Source organism: Centruroides sculpturatus, unplaced genomic scaffold (assembly GCF_000671375.1).
Source record: "Centruroides sculpturatus isolate CEXI.00-Female unplaced genomic scaffold, Cexi_2.0 scaffold497, whole genome shotgun sequence".
Lineage (NCBI taxonomy): Eukaryota > Metazoa > Arthropoda > Arachnida > Scorpiones > Buthidae > Centruroides > Centruroides sculpturatus.
Genome location: NW_019384738.1, coordinates 7,656 through 28,381, shown reverse-complemented (window position 1 = coordinate 28,381; position 20,726 = coordinate 7,656). Strand labels below are relative to the sequence as shown.

The following is a 20,726-nucleotide window of genomic DNA, read 5'->3' as shown; positions in this document are numbered from 1 at the left end:
GGATTATGATACGTATTAGGCTACATCATTGATTTATTATTCTAATAAACTATTTATAAACTGAATTTCTGCCTTATTTCTATTCTAATTTTTAAGCTTATTTAAACTTGAAAATAATAATTTAAATTTTTAAAAGATAAATTTACATTTTTTAATAATAAAGTTTTAGTCAGATATTTAACAATTTTTATAATACAGATTTTTAACTGTATATTGTTAAATATATTACATTGCTTTATACAGACACAATATAGTGACTTCTTTCAAACACTTGGCAGATTATTCATCTTTTATTCGGTTGGTATAACACAACTGTAAATATATTACAATTAATGAGAATATGTGTAACACTTAAAACCTGTATTATATCACAATATATTTTAAAGTTCTTTATTTGCATAACCAAAATTGTTGTATCCAACTGAATAAAGGGTGCAAATGCAGGTGTAAGATGTAGAACTACAGAAAATTTGGATGGACTATAATTTTTGTTTGAAAGGTGGGTAAATTAAACTTTTTGATGGGAAAATGTGGGAAAATGAATGGTACATTACTTTGAAAAAAACACAGTTGGGGGTGCCAACTTTACATTCCTGATTGATTGATCTGCTTTCTAAAAAGTTAGAAAAATGATTAATTGCCTAACAATATAAAACACCTCTACATATCAAAATACATTATTTTAATATGTAGGCTTTTTTAGATTGTCATTGACCTGGACATATTGTGTATGTTTTGAGATGAAATTTTTTACAGCTAAATTCTGATTTATAATAAACAAATAGTATATATTGTACTGATATTCTGATTATAGATATTTCTATTGACAAGTGTAACCTCTATTTTCTATCACTATCTTCTAATTTTTTTTGGTTTCTATTATTTTTCTGTAAGGTCACTGCCTGAGTTTTTCCACTTTCCCATATATTTCTTATTCAGATTCTAAATAATTTTAAAATTTCTCCAATACTTTTGTTTTGGCATTATGTAAAATTTCAAAATCAATATGGATTCTTTCTGGCACGAAGAGTTTTTCAATTAGTTCTACATTTTTACAATTGATAAAACAAACTGTATAAAGGTTGGTCAAAAAGTTTTTAAAAATACCATTATTACATTAATACTGTATTTGTGTTTAGGTCATAATGGTCCCTTGATGTGCCTTCTGTTCCTCTGTAAGCACCTATAGAATCCATGATGAACAGATTTTGGGGTACCCCATAACATACTTGATAGAACAACACTCCAACAAGAAATGTGTAGCTCCTGGAATAACTAGCAATATTTATTAGTCTATAGTATTATTCATGCTCTTATGATGTCAACAATAGAGAGGTTGCAACAGTTGACATTTTCATCGTGAAAACATGAATGTCGGATGTTCAGCGCCACCTTCCTGTAAGACTAGAAGTTTGACAATGGCATTTGGAATGTCAAACATGATTCCACTGACATTCCAAACGCCACTGTCGAACAGTCTAAGAAGTCTTACAGGAAAGCAGCACAGAACGTCCAACATTCACATTTTTGTGACAAAAAAATCAGCCACAACCTCTCTAATGACATTTAGCACCATGAACATCATACATTACATATTCACTTTAAATTGGTTGAAGTTATAATAGACTGGAAAATTTTTTATTTATTTCACCTAATAAAGACTAAAATGTCAATTACAAAATGAACTGTTTTGTATTTATTTTTTAAGTTTAAAAGACATTTTTATCAATGTTATTATGCAGCATAATGTTTGATCAGTTAAATACAATAAAATAATTATGAGAAGGATCACTTATGAAAACTGGCAAACTCTATTTTGCTATTTTGAGATGAAGATTATAAACATTAGTTAATCAATTTAAATAGTCTTGATTGTATTTTATTTTGTACAAATATTAATTTGTCTACATTTACAAAGCTGTGGAACAAAATGGCAGTAAAAGTATAAATACATTTTAGGAATAGGAATAATTAACTCTCTGAATTCAGGGCAGCTATAAATTCTTCTAATTTTTCTTGGATTTGACGTACACGTTCTGTAGAAAGAAAATTAAAATTACCAAACTGAATCAAAGTTTTGCAAACTTACAAAAACAAATAATTACTGAGTTCTTCTGCCAATAAAACTCTTCTCCCAGTTATTAATTGGACTTTCTTCTGCTGATCTTGACCATAGTCTTCAAGTACTTCCTTGATTTGTTTTTCGACTCTCCATGCTAGATTAAGAATTATAAGTTATTGTATCTATGATTAAAGTTTTCATCAGATGGAGTCAAAATTAAATATTTCCTTGCCTTCCTGATTCATTATTTGCTGTCGTAAAGAATTAGTAGTTGCTTCGACCATTCGTTTAATTCTCCAAAATAACACAACTTCATTACACTCCAACTAAAGAGTTATTTTAAAATGAGATGCAACATACATAGAAAAACAATTATATTTGTTTTCATATTCAAATTGTCTGTATTTAAAAATTTTAAATTTAAAACAGTTCATAAAATTATAATATTTCATAAAGTTCATAATGTTTTCACCTCTGAATCAATGCCCTGATGATACAAGTAAAATCCTTTCCGACATTCTCCAGCTTTATTTAATATATTTTGCAAAACAAATTGTCTGTAGATTGGATGCCATGTTTGTTTAATCTAGTAAAATAAATTCATAAAAAAAGATAAATTAAGAAATATAATTTTCATTAAGATAGATGTACTAAAGTACAATTTACATATTCATTGTCGACATCTATATTTTGTGACTTCAAATTTCTCCTCACAGTTATAAATTCATCTGAAGTTAAAGTTGGTCCATGATCCTACAAAACCAAAAATAACGTTTAATATGGTAGCAGCTGTTAGTTTCATAATTCAGATATACACATAATATACACATTATTGTCAAATACAAACATATTTTTTCTAAAACAAGATAAAACAGAATATTAATTTTGTCTTTGATCTTTTAATTTTTATTTGGAATGAAATTCACTATTAAGATTTCATTTATATCCTATCTAGATATGAAAAAATAACAAGAGTTATATAAATTTCAGAATATTTTATTCAAAATACAGGTAGCCCTCGGTTTACGCTGCAGTTCCGTTCCTACAAAAGCCGGCGCAAATTGAATCGGCATAAAACAAACCCATATTTACAGTGAGGTATAGGGTTAGGTTCCACATAAGTGAAAAATACCCAAATAATTTTGTTTATTAATACAATATAATACAAAGTACAAATAAATTTAATTTTTAAAATGTATTNATCAACATGTCATTCATTGCTTGTTCATTACATTGTTGCAGCTAATCTGATTTAGTACAATCAGTCATTCTTTCAATGAACTTTATATCCAAAGATAACTTTAAATGAAAGAATTTAAATAACCACAATGTAAATAATTTATTTTTATCATTTTTAATACTCTGTTTAAATTAATTTTTCCTCATATTCATTTCACAAAATCTATTATGTTCAGAAACAAGATATCAATACATTCCTTTATATATCTAGCAGATGCAAAAATAGAAACAATTTTGGTAAATGATTCATTAGAGAATGAAGTTGGCATTTATATATATAAAAATGATCTTCATAGTATTTTAGAACACAAAATCGATGCAGCAGATAAGCTGTTCTATTGAAAAATGACAATAAATTATTTCTCAAAAACTGATCTGTATATTTTTCATTTCAATGTTTTTATTTAATAATTTATTTATGTAAATGTTGTTATTTTAGCTTGTTTAATATTTTATCATTCATTTATTTCTTATAATTACATGTACTATCTAATTTTAAACGTTTAGTTTGTACTTACTCTATCTAATTCTCTCATTCTGGGAAAATTATTTTTCCATTCTGTTTCCAAATTAAATCGTGTTGCTGTTATTTAAAAATAAAAAAACATTAATATTTAGTTAATAAATTAGATATTTCTATCAAATTAATAAATTAAATATTTTTGTTGTTTGATGACAAAAATTATTCATAATTAAAATTTTTTAAACCAATTAATTTTTCAATAATTAAAAATTCACAAATTAAAGGTTTGTTTGATAAACCTTTAATTTACAAATGAATATATTAATCATTAAAATAAACTTACTAACTAAATAAATAAGTAATCTGAACTAATTTCATTTTTAGTACATATTTATTTAATAATCAATGAATGATCATTATTATTTACATTTAATACTTTATTGTTTTTAGATTTTAAAAGTAAAATGTAATCATTGTCTCAAGTTTTTTATATCATGATTAAAATCTTTCAGTTAAAAATATTACAAAAATATACATACATATGTATGTATGTACGTATGTATATTTTTGTAATATTTTTAACTGAAAGATTTTAATCATGATATAAAAAACTTGAGACAATGATTACATTTATATATATATACCAATGAACACTATATATATACACAGTTGAGCATTGTTTATCCGAAAGTCAGTTATCCGAAAGTATTCCAGTTGGCAAATTTAAATTTTTGCTAGTGCTGTGGCGCTACAATCTTTGGCTATAACTTGGGCTACTCCAATATTTTCTTTTGTTGGTGTGTGTTTTAGCTGGCAGCACTGGCACTTTTGTGTGGTGTTTTTCTGAGCACTGTGTGTCCTGCTGAATCGAACATTTTTTATACTAGATTAACTTCTAAAGTGTAATTTTTATTTGTTTTTATATTTTTCAATATATTTATTTCGTTTGTAAAACACAAAAAAATCATTTTTAACGATACAATTATTGTAAAAAATTATTTCTTTATGTTTTACAAACGAAATAGTCACGATTATTATTTTAAAAAGCTTACGTTAAGCTTAACATCGACGAAAATTCAACACGAAGTGACACACAAAGAAGAAAAATTTTAACATCGGATACGCTAAACTATTTTTTCGTACATAATCGGTTAGCCAAAAAATAAGTTATCCAAACAACCCCAGTCCTCAATTGATTCGGATAAACGACGCTCTACTGTATATATATGGTGTTCATTGAAAAACTAATTAGAGCAATATCAATCTATTTCTCAAATTAGTATTTTTACAACTACATCTCCAGCTAATCTTTATTAAAATCTGATAATACTATTTTCCCATAAAATGCTTGGAGAATATCCATATCATAAGAAATTTTGTTTCTTATCATCTCAAAGTTAATCGGTAATCATTGAAATAAAGANGGCATTATTGTGAATCGGTGTAAATTGAACTGGCGTAAACCGAGGGCTACCTGTATAATGTAGCCCTCGGTTAATTCTTAAAGGAATTAAAGCTTTGCTTAATTTTCATTTATTTGTTATGTTGTAATGAATGTTTTTGTTATTTTTTAGCTCTAATTTTTTAGCAGATGATAATATACTTGCTCTATACTGAATTACTGTTCTTATACAAGTTAGAAGTCTAAGGTTTCCCCATTTGACCACAATACTGACAATATACAGATGTACTCACACCTAACAATATTCATTAAGTCTCTTTTGTATATTCAATTAATTATTCAATAATTTTAACAAGTTAATTAAAAATTTTAATTATATTTCTTATAAAAGTATATTTAGTAGTAAAGAGATTCACAATTTAAAGTTAAAGGAAAACTCAGAATTCAATGAAGATTTTTAAAAAATCACATAAAAATAAAATACATATAACTGAAACCATTTCAATTTCATTTTTATCAATATAAAAGCAAACAAATTCAAATTTAATGAACAAATTTTTAAAATCTTAAATTACTTTCACATTCTTTTAATATTAGTAATATAAACTATTTAATTTATATGTTATGTTTTTTTATTTTCTGATCTAATTGTGGAAACTCAGCAATTCTTTTGATTTCTTATTAATCAAAAGAATGGCTGAGTTTACACAGAATTATAAGAAATGTTTTACATAGTTTATATATGCAAGATTTCTTATATACACATTAATAATAAATTGTCAAAATATTTTAATAGCATTTCTAATACAGTAATTTAAGTAATTTGATAGGATAATTTTTATGAATTTAAAGTCATATTATCAAATTAAATTACTATAGTATAGAATACAATTTTATACAACCCAGAAACAGACTCTGTACTCAGTAATTATTTTATAAAAAAAACTGAGTCAAAAAGCATAATAAAATGTAAATTTTACATTACAGGAATTTGTTCTTAATTTATTTAACATCAGTAAATCAATGCTTTTTAAAGGATTTAAAGATTTTAAAGGAGCAAAAAATTATAATTTTGTAAATCCATTATTCAGAGAAAAAAAAAACTGATTTTGTTAAGATTATCTAGTTTATTACAAACTAATGTAGTAGCCTTTATCAGATCCCACAAATTTTATGAGTGAAAGATTCTAAGAATAAAAAAATTTATCTTTTAATTTTTGTGATAAAAATATGAAGAAAATAATTGTTTTACTGATTATTTTCAAATATTTTAAAACCTAAGTTTCTAAACTTAAGATTGAAAGAAACATGTTTAAACAATGAGAAATATTTGTATCTAACATTTTTGATCTAATTTATAGACCATCATCAGGATTCTTTATCAACAAATTAATAAATTTGAATAACTATTCCAACTAGATTACTAAATTTGAAATGTTAACATTTCTAAAAAATATCTGACAATTTGCTTGGGTTTCATTTATCATCAGTACAGGAAATCTTTGTTAGTTCAAAATATTTGCAACTTCAAATTATCTGAGATTTACATATTTCTATACAATATGCCAAATTCCACGTAACTGATGTAATTTATTAATCAACAGCTACGTATACAGTATGCTATTTTCGTTAAATAATAATGGTGTGAAATCTGTGATTTTTATGCTGATGTCGGAAAAATCTTTGTAAACAACTCTGATGAAAAAAACACTCTTGGTGAGAAGTATATCAGAGGTCACCGATTGTTTTCACACTTAGGTGGGAAAGTTGACACTTAGTTGATCGGAATGCACCGTTAGTGTCAACAAAAGTCAATCATGTGGCTCCTTTCACATGAAAAACGTATAAAAGCTTGAGTCCCTGGAAGTTCCGGGCGACCAAAGGAAGTTATACTTATTACCGAGTGCATCTTGTCTCCATACACCAGACATAGTGATCGAAAGGACATCGCAATATGACAGACAGCCATTTGAACTTCCATAATTATCGCCATTCTACCGTTCCTGCATCGACTACAATTCATACGGCCCATTCAACAAATGCATATTAGGCATATCCTCATAGAGGTATTTGTATTTTCAAGCATTGTGAACTCTCTCTCTCTCAGAATAGCTGTTAAAGCTGTTAGAGCAGCCTGTTCTTATAGTTAACTGATATTTAACCACATTTAGCCTATGTACTGTTATAGCCTAATGTATCTTAGCTTTAATATAATAATAAACGCTTGTTTATTTTGTTAAACCTGTCATCTATCGTTGTACCTGCCAGCTTAATGACGCACTCCCCACTCACTTTTTGCCCTCATAGCCATCCTACGACCGTGAGATTGGGTTTTACCAACCTTCTGCAGCGTAAGTGCTCAGAAGGGATTAACCCCTGACCCTCTGCTTATCTCACAATAACAATAAACAGCAGGTAAACAGGATATGTCCTGTAAGAGCCTCACTGGTTGCCAGATAGATTTTATAAAAAGTAAAGCAGAATTCCTTGAAATGTAGCCCAAATTATTTTTAAAGTGGCCCAAAAAATAGTAGCCTAAAGTCCTACAAATATCTCAATCTGCTATGTGTAGCTCAATCTTGAAGCCCAGTCATATTTTATGAAATAAGAGATAAAGGTGTAGTCCATATGTAAGGTGACACTTAAAAAGTGTTATTGTAAAAGCAAAGCCATATTGACAAGATTAGAGTTGTTCTTGATCTATTGTTCTCATAGCATGGAGGAACTTCAATCTAAACAAGTTAACATATGCATATCACTGTTCAGATAAAGTTTCAGTTCAAATTTTGAAGTAGCCATATTTCAAACTTAATTCCTTAACATATAAATCTCTACATCCCCGGCTGGGACAAAAATACAGTTACAAACTAATGGGGTTTTGAACTATCTGAGTTCAAATTAACAAAGATTTCCTGTAATATCATAATAAAAAAAATATTTTCATTACATTCCTGTCTGCATTAAGAAGATTCTCTAATTCCATTTTTACAGCTCGTCTGTTAATTTGGTCATCAGTTGTGTACTTCCAATAAAGCCATTTCTCTTTAAATCCTGGACCTATCATTTCTTGAATTCTTGTATTTGCTAGAATAATAATAATAATAATAAATAAATTTGAAAGATGAGAAATATAGTCCAAATTACTTAGTAAAATTTTTCAAGACTACAAATTTTAAAAGCATAAAAAATGTACTACTGTGACTATACTTGATTGTAATTTATCTTTAATTGAAGATTCCAAAAATTTGATTGACTCATCCCATTGTTGTTTGTTGTGAACTGAACGATCATCAAGAGCGTTGAGTTGAATGATTCGCTGTAGATATTTTAATATCAGATAATGTTTTAAAAGTTAAGGAAAGAATTCATCAAATTGGTTATTTAATTACTAACCAACATGTCTGCAGCTTTGTTGTCCCATTTGTGTTCTTTCAAAGCATCTCCTACAACAGCTGCTTTAAGTGGATTAAAAATGTTATCATGTTCTCTTGATGAACTTGTTTTTTCCATTAATTTCTTAAATTCCTCTTCAAGTGTCTCCCACCCTACCTATTCCATCACATTTTATTTTAAAATACATTTTATATGTATATATATATATAAAATTAAAAGTTTTACCTCAACACATTTGTTAGGAAGCATCTTGTCGGCCCACACTTTTAATTTAATATCTACAGTTGTATTGAATGTTCTACAAGAAAAAATTTAATTATTTCATTAATTAGCATAGATATTTAGATCTAATATATAGAATATTTCATTGGATATTTATGTTGTTATACTGTATATTCAGATATAAAAATTTGTATATAATAAAATGGACGTATGATAAGTTTTATTATTTGCTGACAAATATTCTCTCTTCTAGAAATATATGAGACTGTACTGCAAATTCATTCCTATGATGTTACATGATTTGTATAAATTTTTTAGTTAATAATTTCTTAAAAGCTATAATCGAAAGAAAAAATGAATAAACCAGTGATTGAAACCAATAAATTTTTATCTAACCATGATTTTGTGTGTGTGTGTATCATTTTCAAAAAAATTCAAAAACAAAATTTTGCAGAAAAAAAAATTTGATAACTTTACTAATTCTTTAAAATAATCAAATCATTAAAATATTTGCAATTCAAATATTCAATGAATTCTTAAATTTTTTATTTCAGTTCAAATTAAATTGTCAATAATCTATATATTGATTATTAAACTCAATTATTAAAAATAAATTAAATTTACATTTTTATGATTTATGTATTAGTTATTGACAAATGTCTATATTGACAATCAAAATGACAAAAGATATAAAAAATTTATGCTATTTTCATCTTTATTAATAAATTATCTTACTCGATTAATGATTTAGTGTGATACATAAAACTATATAATGGTTTGGAATTAATAAATAACTAAACTACTATTATTATATTTGTTCATATTATCTGATCATTATTTGAAGAACTTAATGCAAGAAATCCTACCCTGAATTTGTGGTTTGAGCAGCTGGAAAGAGTATATTTTCAAAAACATATACAGACATTTTCTCCCATAATTTTTTCTTCAGCACCTCTTCCCTAAAACATATATTATTTTATTACAAAAATTATCATAATTATTGAATAAAAATTAAAAAAGCAGTAATACCAATGATGTGGAGTTAGCTGACTTAGATTTACAATTTCATCCAATATTTCTCCCCTTGCTCTCTCAAAAAGTTCATCCTAAAATGGTTGAATCTTACTTTTTTATTCATTATTTGTTAGAATTTTAATTTTATTGTGTTAATCAAAGTTGTGATATTCAAAAATTAGAATTAAGAAATAATTTCACTCATATTGTAATAGGAAAATTTAATTTGTAAACTTTAAACACAGTTTAAAAGCATTATAACCACTTATAGAAAAATTAAGAAGTTAAAACAATTTTATAAATAAAAAAATAAATTCAAATTTTTCAAAAAAATTAGTTTTTATGAGAATTTTAAAAATAATTTAACAAACATTTTATAAATACAGTTAGAAATAAAAAAAAACTGAAGTTGTCACTTTAATTTCTGTAATTAGTTGTATATATATATTTTTTTATTCTTAAAATGCCAGTAGACTATAGTAAACTACAATATTTTATTTTTGCAAGAACAATCAGGTTCTACTGTCAACTGAATTTAAAGACTAAAAACATTCTTCATCCCAGATTATTAAATTTAACATGGATATAATAAACAATTTTTTTATTAAAATAATTTTGTAAATTAATTGTATCAACAATTAATCAACATGTCATTCATTGCTTGTTCATTACATTGTTGCAGCTAATCTGATTTAGTACAATCAGTCATTCTTTCAATGAACTTTATATCCAAAGATAACTTTAAATGAAAGAATTTAAATAACCACAATGTAAATAATTTATTTTTATCATTTTTAATACTCTGTTTAAATTAATTTTTCCTCATATTCATTTCACAAAATCTATTATGTTCAGAAACAAGATATCAATACATTCCTTTATATATCTAGCAGATGCAAAAATAGAAACAATTTTGGTAAATGATTCATTAGAGAATGAAGTTGGCATTTATATATATAAAAATGATCTTCATAGTATTTTAGAACACAAAATCGATGCAGCAGATAAGCTGTTCTATTGAAAAATGACAATAAATTATTTCTCAAAAACTGATCTGTATATTTTTCATTTCAATGTTTTTATTTAATAATTTATTTATGTAAATGTTGTTATTTTAGCTTGTTTAATATTTTATCATTCATTTATTTCTTATAATTACATGTACTATCTAATTTTAAACGTTTAGTTTGTACTTACTCTATCTAATTCTCTCATTCTGGGAAAATTATTTTTCCATTCTGTTTCCAAATTAAATCGTGTTGCTGTTATTTAAAAATAAAAAAACATTAATATTTAGTTAATAAATTAGATATTTCTATCAAATTAATAAATTAAATATTTTTGTTGTTTGATGACAAAAATTATTCATAATTAAAATTTTTTAAACCAATTAATTTTTCAATAATTAAAAATTCACAAATTAAAGGTTTGTTTGATAAACCTTTAATTTACAAATGAATATATTAATCATTAAAATAAACTTACTAACTAAATAAATAAGTAATCTGAACTAATTTCATTTTTAGTACATATTTATTTAATAATCAATGAATGATCATTATTATTTACATTTAATACTTTATTGTTTTTAGATTTTAAAAGTAAAATGTAATCATTGTCTCAAGTTTTTTATATCATGATTAAAATCTTTCAGTTAAAAATATTACAAAAATATACATACATATGTATGTATGTACGTATGTATATTTTTGTAATATTTTTAACTGAAAGATTTTAATCATGATATAAAAAACTTGAGACAATGATTACATTTATATATATATACCAATGAACACTATATATATACACAGTTGAGCATTGTTTATCCGAAAGTATTCCAGTTGGCAAATTTAAATTTTTGCTAGTGCTGTGGCGCTACAATCTTTGGCTATAACTTGGGCTACTCCAATATTTTCTTTTGTTGGTGTGTGTTTTAGCTGGCAGCACTGGCACTTTTGTGTGGTGTTTTTCTGAGCACTGTGTGTCCTGCTGAATCGAACATTTTTTATACTAGATTAACTTCTAAAGTGTAATTTTTATTTGTTTTTATATTTTTCAATATATTTATTTCGTTTGTAAAACACAAAAAAATCATTTTTAACGATACAATTATTGTAAAAAATTATTTCTTTATGTTTTACAAACGAAATAGTCACGATTATTATTTTAAAAAGCTTACGTTAAGCTTAACATCGACGAAAATTCAACACGAAGTGACACACAAAGAAGAAAAATTTTAACATCGGATACGCTAAACTATTTTTTCGTACATAATCGGTTAGCCAAAAAATAAGTTATCCAAACAACCCCAGTCCTCAATTGATTCGGATAAACGACGCTCTACTGTATATATATGGTGTTCATTGAAAAACTAATTAGAGCAATATCAATCTATTTCTCAAATTAGTATTTTTACAACTACATCTCCAGCTAATCTTTATTAAAATCTGATAATACTATTTTCCCATAAAATGCTTGGAGAATATCCATATCATAAGAAATTTTGTTTCTTATCATCTCAAAGTTAATCGGTAATCATTGAAATAAAGATAGATAAAATTTAATTTTAAAAATTAAATTTTAAGCTATTATTTTATATTTGTTAAATAAATATCATGAAAATATGATTATTTTAAACAAATCACAATTAAATAATAGTTTTTCAGTCAAAGTTTTGATATTTGAATAGTAGAGTATTTATTGTTTTTACTAATTTAATTCTCATTAAATTTGATGTAAAATTTTCAATACTTCCTGTCTATCTGCATTTTCTAATCAGAATAGTTTACTGGTCTCTTTCACTTTAATAAAAATTAAATTTTTCTTAAATATCTGTTAGAATATGGATATTCTTATGCTACAAAAAGCAGAATTAAAAAAATTAAACACAGTACCTTTAAAAGAATCAGCTTGCTGTTCTATTGATTCCTTTACCATTTTCCAAAAACATTCTGATACAGCAAAACTAAGGCTCTGTGTTGTGCACTGTGACATATTTAGTATTCCTTCTCTATTGCATATTTAATAATTTTTTAATAATTTGTAATAGTTATAACTTTATATGAAATAAAAAAACTTTTAATACCTACCTACATAACTTAGACTTCATAAAAAATTCTTCTTCATAATTTTTTATAGCTTGAATACTATCTATTTTATTTCCTAAAAAACAAAAGTTGAAATGAATGAAAGATTTTGGAATATAAATTTAATTCTAGATATTAAATGAATATTACCTCTACCAGTAACTACAGCAAAATAGCCTAAAGCTTTCATTGGAAATAATTTGCCATCTAGTATTTTTTTAATCTACAATAAAATAAATTTTTCAATATAATTTTGAATAAAAATAATAAATATCCGTAATATTATAATTAAAAATAATTTATATATAAATTCATTTACATAATGTACCATTTTAAAGTATTTTAGTTAATTTAATAATTTTTGGTATATAAATCCATCATCATACACTTTTTCAAATCTTGGAAAAACAAATTTAGTGATAATTAGTAGTAGAAAATGTTTGACTAAATGAAATATTTTAATTGATATGAAGTGTTAACCATATAAATTTCATAATAAGTTGATAAGTACAGGAAACCAATTTTATGAAAAACTTTGTTGATATTTTATCAATAATAAAATATGATAAATTATAATTCATAGGAAAAAATTAGCAGCATGTCTGATTTCTTAGTGTAATGAATATATAACAACAGTCTGTTCTAAATTACATTCACTAATTTCAAATTATATATACAAGGGCAGTTTTTTCCAAGCTCCAATGGTTCAATAAAACAGAGAGAAGTGTAAATAACAAAATGAATTTTATTACCAAAAGTTACGTACAAACATGGTTACTTTTTGACATAATCACTGTAAAGATTGAGGCATTTGTCATATCTGTAGACGAGCTTTTCCGTCCCCTTCTCATAGAATGTTGCGGCCAGTGAATTGAGATGGCCTTAACAATGTTGTTTTGAAGATTGTCATTAGTTCATTAGTTTCAAACTCTGCCCTGATAGCCACGTTTTCAGTTCAGGAAAGAGGTGGAAGTCTTCACACATTAAAAAGTTTTAAGCTGGATGGAAATCTTCACCACTTTAAACATTTAAACCCAGTGTATAGTCCCGATTTAGTGCCGCGCAACTTCCACCTCTTTCCTGAACAGGAAAAGTGGCTAGGAGGACAGAGGTTCAAGACTTCATCTGACCCTTTGCTTCAGATATATTTTATTTTAGATATAACCATATACAGTTACTTAGAATTTAAATATTAATAGTAATGATAATATAGCTCAATTCAATATGGCAATCTTAGCTTATTACTAAATGTGCATGATTAATTCAGAAATATTTAAACTTAAGTATATTTACATATCTCTTTGAATTTCAAAATTAAATTTCCCATAATTTTAACTGATTTAACATGACCAAATCAACAACATAAAAATACATATAAAATCAGCAAGTATATTGAGATTATAAAATAAGATTTTACTACTAAATTCAATTAAATTCTACAGTACACAATTATATTGTTTTTATATAATTATCCATATGAAATGATATATATAAGAGGTTCCAAACTTATTTTTAACACAGAACCCTTTTCACTTTAATAAAAAATGTTGGAACCCTGCAGATATCAACAAATTAAAGCATGCTAGGTAATCACTTTACACAGAAACCAAAAATAAACCTATAATTAAAAATAAAATCAAAATGAATTAATTAAAATTGAAATCAAATCAATTGAAAGTTAAAGCAATATTTTCAAAAATCATTTAAAAGTTGTTTTAAAATTTTCAAATTGTATGTTAAATTTTCAAATTAAATTTACATTTGTGTGCAGTGGTGACAGAACATCTTGCTTTTAATATATACTGTATACAGATTTAACAGTTGTATTTTTATTTATATGTTGGATCCTTTTTAAGATTGATTTTTTTTTTTTTATGATTTTCTAGCTTTAGTTTATGTTTTACTATTTTTATGGTTTTCATTACTTTGTCAAACATTATGACACAATTTTGGTTTGTTCTGTTACCAATAAATTGGTCCTCACTGTTTATAATGATCATGTTTCTTTATGTAGCAAGAGTGTAGCGAAAATGACATACAAGCAGCTATTGCTATAGGTTGCTGCATTATAGTTTAGAAACACTTTCCACTCCAGTTAAACATGAATGCTGTAATCTATTCTTTAATTCTAGTTACAGCCAAAAGTAGTGTTTTAGTTAAAGAACTACAATATAACAAAAAAGAGACAAAGAATTGACCATTTCTCTTTTCAAAAATGTGAACAAAGTAAAGAGATAGAAGATGAATATATTTTTATTTTCACAGCATAATATCACATTGTACTGTACATATAAGCATCCATTTTGCTTTACATGCGAAGCAGATGTAAAAGCTGCTTTATCTTTTCTGCAGCAACCCCTGGCAGCAAACATTTAAAAACTGTTTGCTACATGATAGTGCTTCATAAAGAAACACAACCAAAGCTATAAATAACTTTAGAACATGTATAGTCTCATATTGAGTCCTTGTATTGTCATGCAAGAACTCAATCTAAGACTAGAACAATTACACCTCATGTCCTAAATCTGCATTAGCACATTCATATATCATTAGACTCAATGGATTTTATTGTAGAACTCCAATTTTTATTAGCAGAAACCTAGGGTTCCACAGAACACAAGTTGGGAACCTGATATATATTATTTGAGTGATTTATTTAGAAATTAAAGTCATTTGAATTAAGAAAAACCTAAAAGTATACAAAATGAATTGCAACAAAAAAATTTTTGCATTTTACTGATTTTAAATTTTATTCAAATTTTTGTTTGTTTTCCAACTTTAAAATTACTATAATATACTATTATAGCTTAAAAATTACTGTGGGTTAATTTTACAATTGATTAATTTCTTAAAAAAATATCTATAATTTTTCAATTCCTCAATGATAGATTTGTTAAAGATTAAAGACTTAACAAGAAAAAGCTTAAGTATTTGCAGTAGCTAATTTATCTAATATACATATATATTTGCAAGCACATTTCCACTATATTCTGCAAATTTTTATTATTTTCTTAAATATACACCATTTATTTGTTTGTATTTGTGCTTTGTTGAATTCTTTGATTTTACATCTCTACAGGTGTGCAGAATATGTCTGATTATGTGAATGTGGTTTGGAAAAATTAAAGCAGTAGTCTCAGGGAACTTTGCAGTAAAAAAACTACTATTACAGTAATAGCTGAAAAAATGTAATAGTGTCTCAGCTAAGCCTGTAAATATTAATTGAGAAAGTTTATCAAAATGCAGGAAACTTTTGTTTTAAAAATAAAATTGAAACATTGTTTACTTAGTTTCTGATCAGTTCAGTCAATACATCACTGCCTATTTACAACTATGCATTTGCAGTAAGGCTGTGTCAGACTCTGTTAGGAAACTGAAGTTTTGCTTTTTATGAAAAAATCAAAACAAAGCATTAAAAAGAACAAAAAAAGAAATTCAGTTTTTATTTCAAAACTCTCTTTCACAATATTTAGTGACAAAAATTTTGGATAAAATTAAAGAAAATACTCCTTGTTTCACATGTGCAAAACTTGCAAATTAATAAATTGTATTTAAAAATTTTTCCTAAATTTTCTTGATTAAATAGCTAAATAGAAGTTTCATTATCTTTTTATAAGCATTATTTTCCTTTATTTTTCATATTTTTTAGTAGATTTATTATAAAATAAATAAAAAATATTAATGCCAAAATATATTTTAAATCATCATAAAAATATGGTTATGTTTTCAAACAACAATATTGATAATAATAATAATAATAATAATGAAAAAGTCTGTCAAAAACTCTTGAATAGTTTACCTTTTTTTACTTTTGCAAAAAATTAGTGCATTTCTTAAATAATTTTTCAGAAAAATTGCATGTTGTCATCTTCATAAACAAATTTTGTTTTCAGATGATAAAAAGTCCATTAATTAGCACCCCATGCTAAAAACAGGTCATTTGTGGCAATGACTTCAATTTTATTTCTATTCATCAGCATATTACATCAAGTTTATAACTGTGTCTACTATCCTAAAACAACAACATATGCTTAAATATTTTAAAGCATGTTTTTTTAATTTGAAAAATTTTTACACTAATTTATCAGTTTAGTATTGAACTAGAAATTATACAGCAGTCCTATTTAATTATTTCTATGACCTAATTTGAATGTTCCAAATTACATAATAAAAATTATTAGCTGGTTTGCAAATTGTTGTTTTATTTTGTATGCTAGTGTGCAATAATTTTTGGAAAAATTTTAGGTTGTAAAAATATTCTACACCTCTATCTCTGTAATAAAATAATAATTTCATATTTATTTTTATATATCATTCATATTATTTGATCAGTTGCTTCTTTTGTGTTATAGATTCAATGAATTTTTCATTTCATACACATTTCATGAAGATACCATTTCTATATCATAGTCTTAGTCATACCTTAATGCAAAAAAAAAAATCTAAATTGAAGTTAATCAAATCCTGATAAATCTAAATTGAACATCAACCAACCAACCAACCAACCATTGCAGAATCAGGAGTCAGCATGATCTATATGAAACAGATGACTCAATTTGAGAAGAAAAATATGGCAAAGAAGAAAAAATTTAATGTAACAATAGCATAAAGCTAGAAAAAAGCATTATAAATTTGACAAAAATAAGCAATGATTTAAAGAATGATCTAGAGAATTACAGTATGAATATCCACAACAATATAGTATGACGACAAATAGGATTTAAAAATTTAATCAAGTATGTTGTTATGCTAATTTGGTATAGATTTCTCCATATAATATAACTGAAAATCATTCTTACATTTTATGTTACTCTTATTTTTTGGAATTGTGTGACATCCATTTCATTTACATTTTAAATTATATTGTGCATTATACAAAAATAATTAAAATATAAACTCACTCTAGTTGGAGATGTCATATTTTCTTCAGCAAGATCAACTTTCGTTAAAACAAATATAGTTCTTCTTCCTTTAGGATCAACTTGACTCACTAAATCTGTAACAATACTTCTTTCTGCATCTACCGAACCATCTGCAAGCAAGATTTTAATATTTTTATCTGATTATATTTTAAAGAGATAATAAAAAACTTGTCTTTACCTTGTATACACAAAATTATAGCATTTGGATTACTCATGTATAAATTTGTCATTTCCCTAATACATTCCTTAGTACCTTCTGCCAATTCTGTAGTTGCAGTCTGCATCAAACAACTTGAATATTTTAGGATATGAAATTATATAATATTTAATTAAAAATGCAAATTTCTCATACACTGATAATTCCTGGTAAATCAACAAGCACCATTCTTTGAAGTCCAGGACCTTTGACAGTCATTGATATCACCTATTAATTAAAGACAAATTTAATTTGCATATAAAAAAGTTTCATATAAAATTTAAATTTTACATACAAAACATTTTGTTTAAATTGCAATATTCAAATCAAAAAGTATATTTGGAAACAATTGTAACTTTTATCTTAACTTAAATATTAGTTAGAAAAGAAAATCAGAAACTTAAGTTTATTAATTAAAGTCCTGCATACTATAATATGAACAATAAGTAATGTATAAACTTTCTTCATTAGAAAACCAGATGATGCTAAATGGATATATTGTAACATTATGCAGTAGCATTTTTACTAGTGATATTTGGATGAAGCATTTGGAATTTTAAATTGGTATTCATCAGTTTCTAACAAGTAAATTAGAAAAAATGGTATCCTAGCAACAAGTATTTTTCAGATCTAACACAAGTAAACATTTTTCTTTTGTAAGTAATTGTCTGTCAAGAGAATGCTATGGTCTTTCAATCTGCAATATCAAATAATGGAAACAAATACTATAACAACAAGTTTATGATCATGTAGTTTTAGATTAATGGTCTCACTGGCATTCAAAGAAGAGTTACATTATGTCAAATATTTTATTCATCTACTAAACTAAATATAATTATTTTTATATGATAGTTAATTTTAATTTTTTCAACAAACATAATTTAAAAATTGAACAATGTCAATTTTTGTAATTGAAAAAAATTTTTTATAAGTAAACTGAGCAATAAAAAAAATCCTTACAATAATAATTATAAAAATTATAATCATTATGTACTTAGTTTTAAATCTACTAATGTTTATTTCATTATTCACAGTTAAATTAGTTTATTATGCTGCACATGTTTTTATCTAGAAATATATATTGATAGAATCTGTTTTCTGTTATGATCTGCAAAAATAAAATATTGTAAGAATGATCCCCTTATTCCTCCTAAATTGCTTCCATAATATGCAATATTATGGAAGCAATTATTATTTTATTTAATAATTGACATGCTTTGTTTCAAAAGAGAAAGAGTTTAGGAGGAATAAGGGGATCATTAGGAATAGGATATTTTTGCTTCCATAATATTGCATATTATGGAAGCAAAAATATCTTTTAAAATGTCCATTTGCTTTTTTATTTACAACTCTAGTTTTATTTTATATAGTAGGCTGCAGTTATTTGTTTCATATAACTTACAATTTTATTATTAAAATATTATGCAAAAAAAAGAAAAACACACAAATATTTATTTGTATCATTGATTCAAACATTAAATTTCTAATATATCTTATAATTTAAATCCTTGCATTTACTTATTTTATGACTTCTTTCATACAACTACATAGAAATAATTGTAAATAAATGTCACTTGATAAAACTAAAAATAAATGTCAACCCAATAAGCCAAAAAGATAAAATTATGAGCAAAGTTTTCAGGCAAAAATATGATATTTTGTAAACACAAAGTCAAGATTACATCAAAATTCTTCAAAATATTCAAAAAACTAAAAAACAAAAATGTCTGTTTATATTTCTTGATTTTCAATGAAAATTATTTTTTTATCATTATACAAAGAGGAGTTATCAGGATATCAGAAAAATAAATGCATGATGCCACTACCTGAAGGTAAACATCACTAAATGTGTTAAATATTGTTTCAGTAAATCTTTTTTTCTATGTAATCATCATACATCCTGTATTTAAATAACTGACATTTGCATTTATAATTTCTGAAAATACATGGATATAGCATTACATTTCTTAATACCGCATAAGAAATAAAAATTATTAATTAATTTTTCAATAAACACTCAGATTCTTTTAATATTTTGACTCAAACACCTTATGCTTCCAGAAGTAATATTTATTATCCTAAAAATGTTTTCCTACCTGCTCCACAGAAAAGTTCCAAGAATTTCAAAAATACCTGATAATGATCTGTGGAGCAGGTAGAATATGTTTGTAGGATAATAAATATTACTTCTCAGAAGCATAAGGTGTCTGAGTCAAAGTATTAATTAATTATAATGTCTCACTAAAATTTTTAAATGCAATAAATATAATAAAAAATATATTAACAAAGAACTGATACTAATACATTAAAAAAAATTTTTTACCTCATTACTAACAGTATTCCCTTGAGGTACGCTATTCTTCATTCTAAATTCAACCTCTTTTCGAAGTTCTGCTAACTTAAATTGACAAAATTTTAATATAATTGATTGAATGTTATTTGAATCTCAACTATTTCAATACTTGCCTCATTTTCTTTTGTTAAATCAAATTCTCGAGAACTATCTTTAAAAAAAGCTACATGATAAGGTCCTTCACTCAATGTGACTTTTACCGGAGCTCTTGTCATCATTTCTCCTGCACCTCTATTTTGATCATAAAGTAATTACTTAGATTTACAGTGATACCTCAGGATACAAAATTGATCTGTTCCGAAACTGAGATCGTATCATGAAAATATCGTAAGGTGAATCATTTTTCCCCATATGATTACATGTAAAACCAAATA

At 25.3% G+C, this 20,726-nt stretch overlaps 1 protein-coding gene across 1 annotated transcript; it reads right to left on the bottom strand.

Moving 5' to 3' along the window:
- Positions 1-1,826: 1,826 nt before the first annotated feature.
- On the bottom strand, positions 1,827-20,726 carry LOC111628303 (dynamin-like 120 kDa protein, mitochondrial). The gene is made up of 20 exons (XM_023372066.1): positions 20,466-20,726; positions 20,323-20,397; positions 18,156-18,227; positions 17,982-18,081; positions 17,783-17,913; positions 13,032-13,104; positions 12,885-12,957; positions 12,690-12,805; positions 10,993-11,057; positions 9,811-9,887; positions 9,648-9,740; positions 8,785-8,857; positions 8,560-8,715; positions 8,374-8,482; positions 8,114-8,250; positions 2,729-2,815; positions 2,535-2,648; positions 2,295-2,388; positions 2,106-2,216; positions 1,827-2,036 (listed from the first exon to the last, which is right to left on the bottom strand). The coding sequence occupies exons 1-20, from the start codon at positions 20,568-20,570 to the stop codon at positions 1,972-1,974; spliced, it is 1,926 nt and encodes a 641-aa protein (XP_023227834.1). The 5' UTR covers positions 20,571-20,726; the 3' UTR covers positions 1,827-1,971.

Excerpts from the sequence above, each read along its gene's own strand:
- LOC111628303 (XM_023372066.1), bottom strand. The coding sequence starts at position 20,570 with ATGATGACAAGAGCTCCGGTAAAAGTCACATTGAGTGAAGGACCTTAT. Across the intron at positions 9,741-9,810 it reads CAGCTAACTCCACATCATTG|GGAAGAGGTGCTGAAGAAAA; the intron begins GTATTACTGCTT and ends TATATGTTTTAG. Across the intron at positions 2,816-8,113 it reads TTCTTAATGCAGACAGGAAT|GATCATGGACCAACTTTAAC; the intron begins GTAATGAAAATA and ends TTGGTTTTGTAG.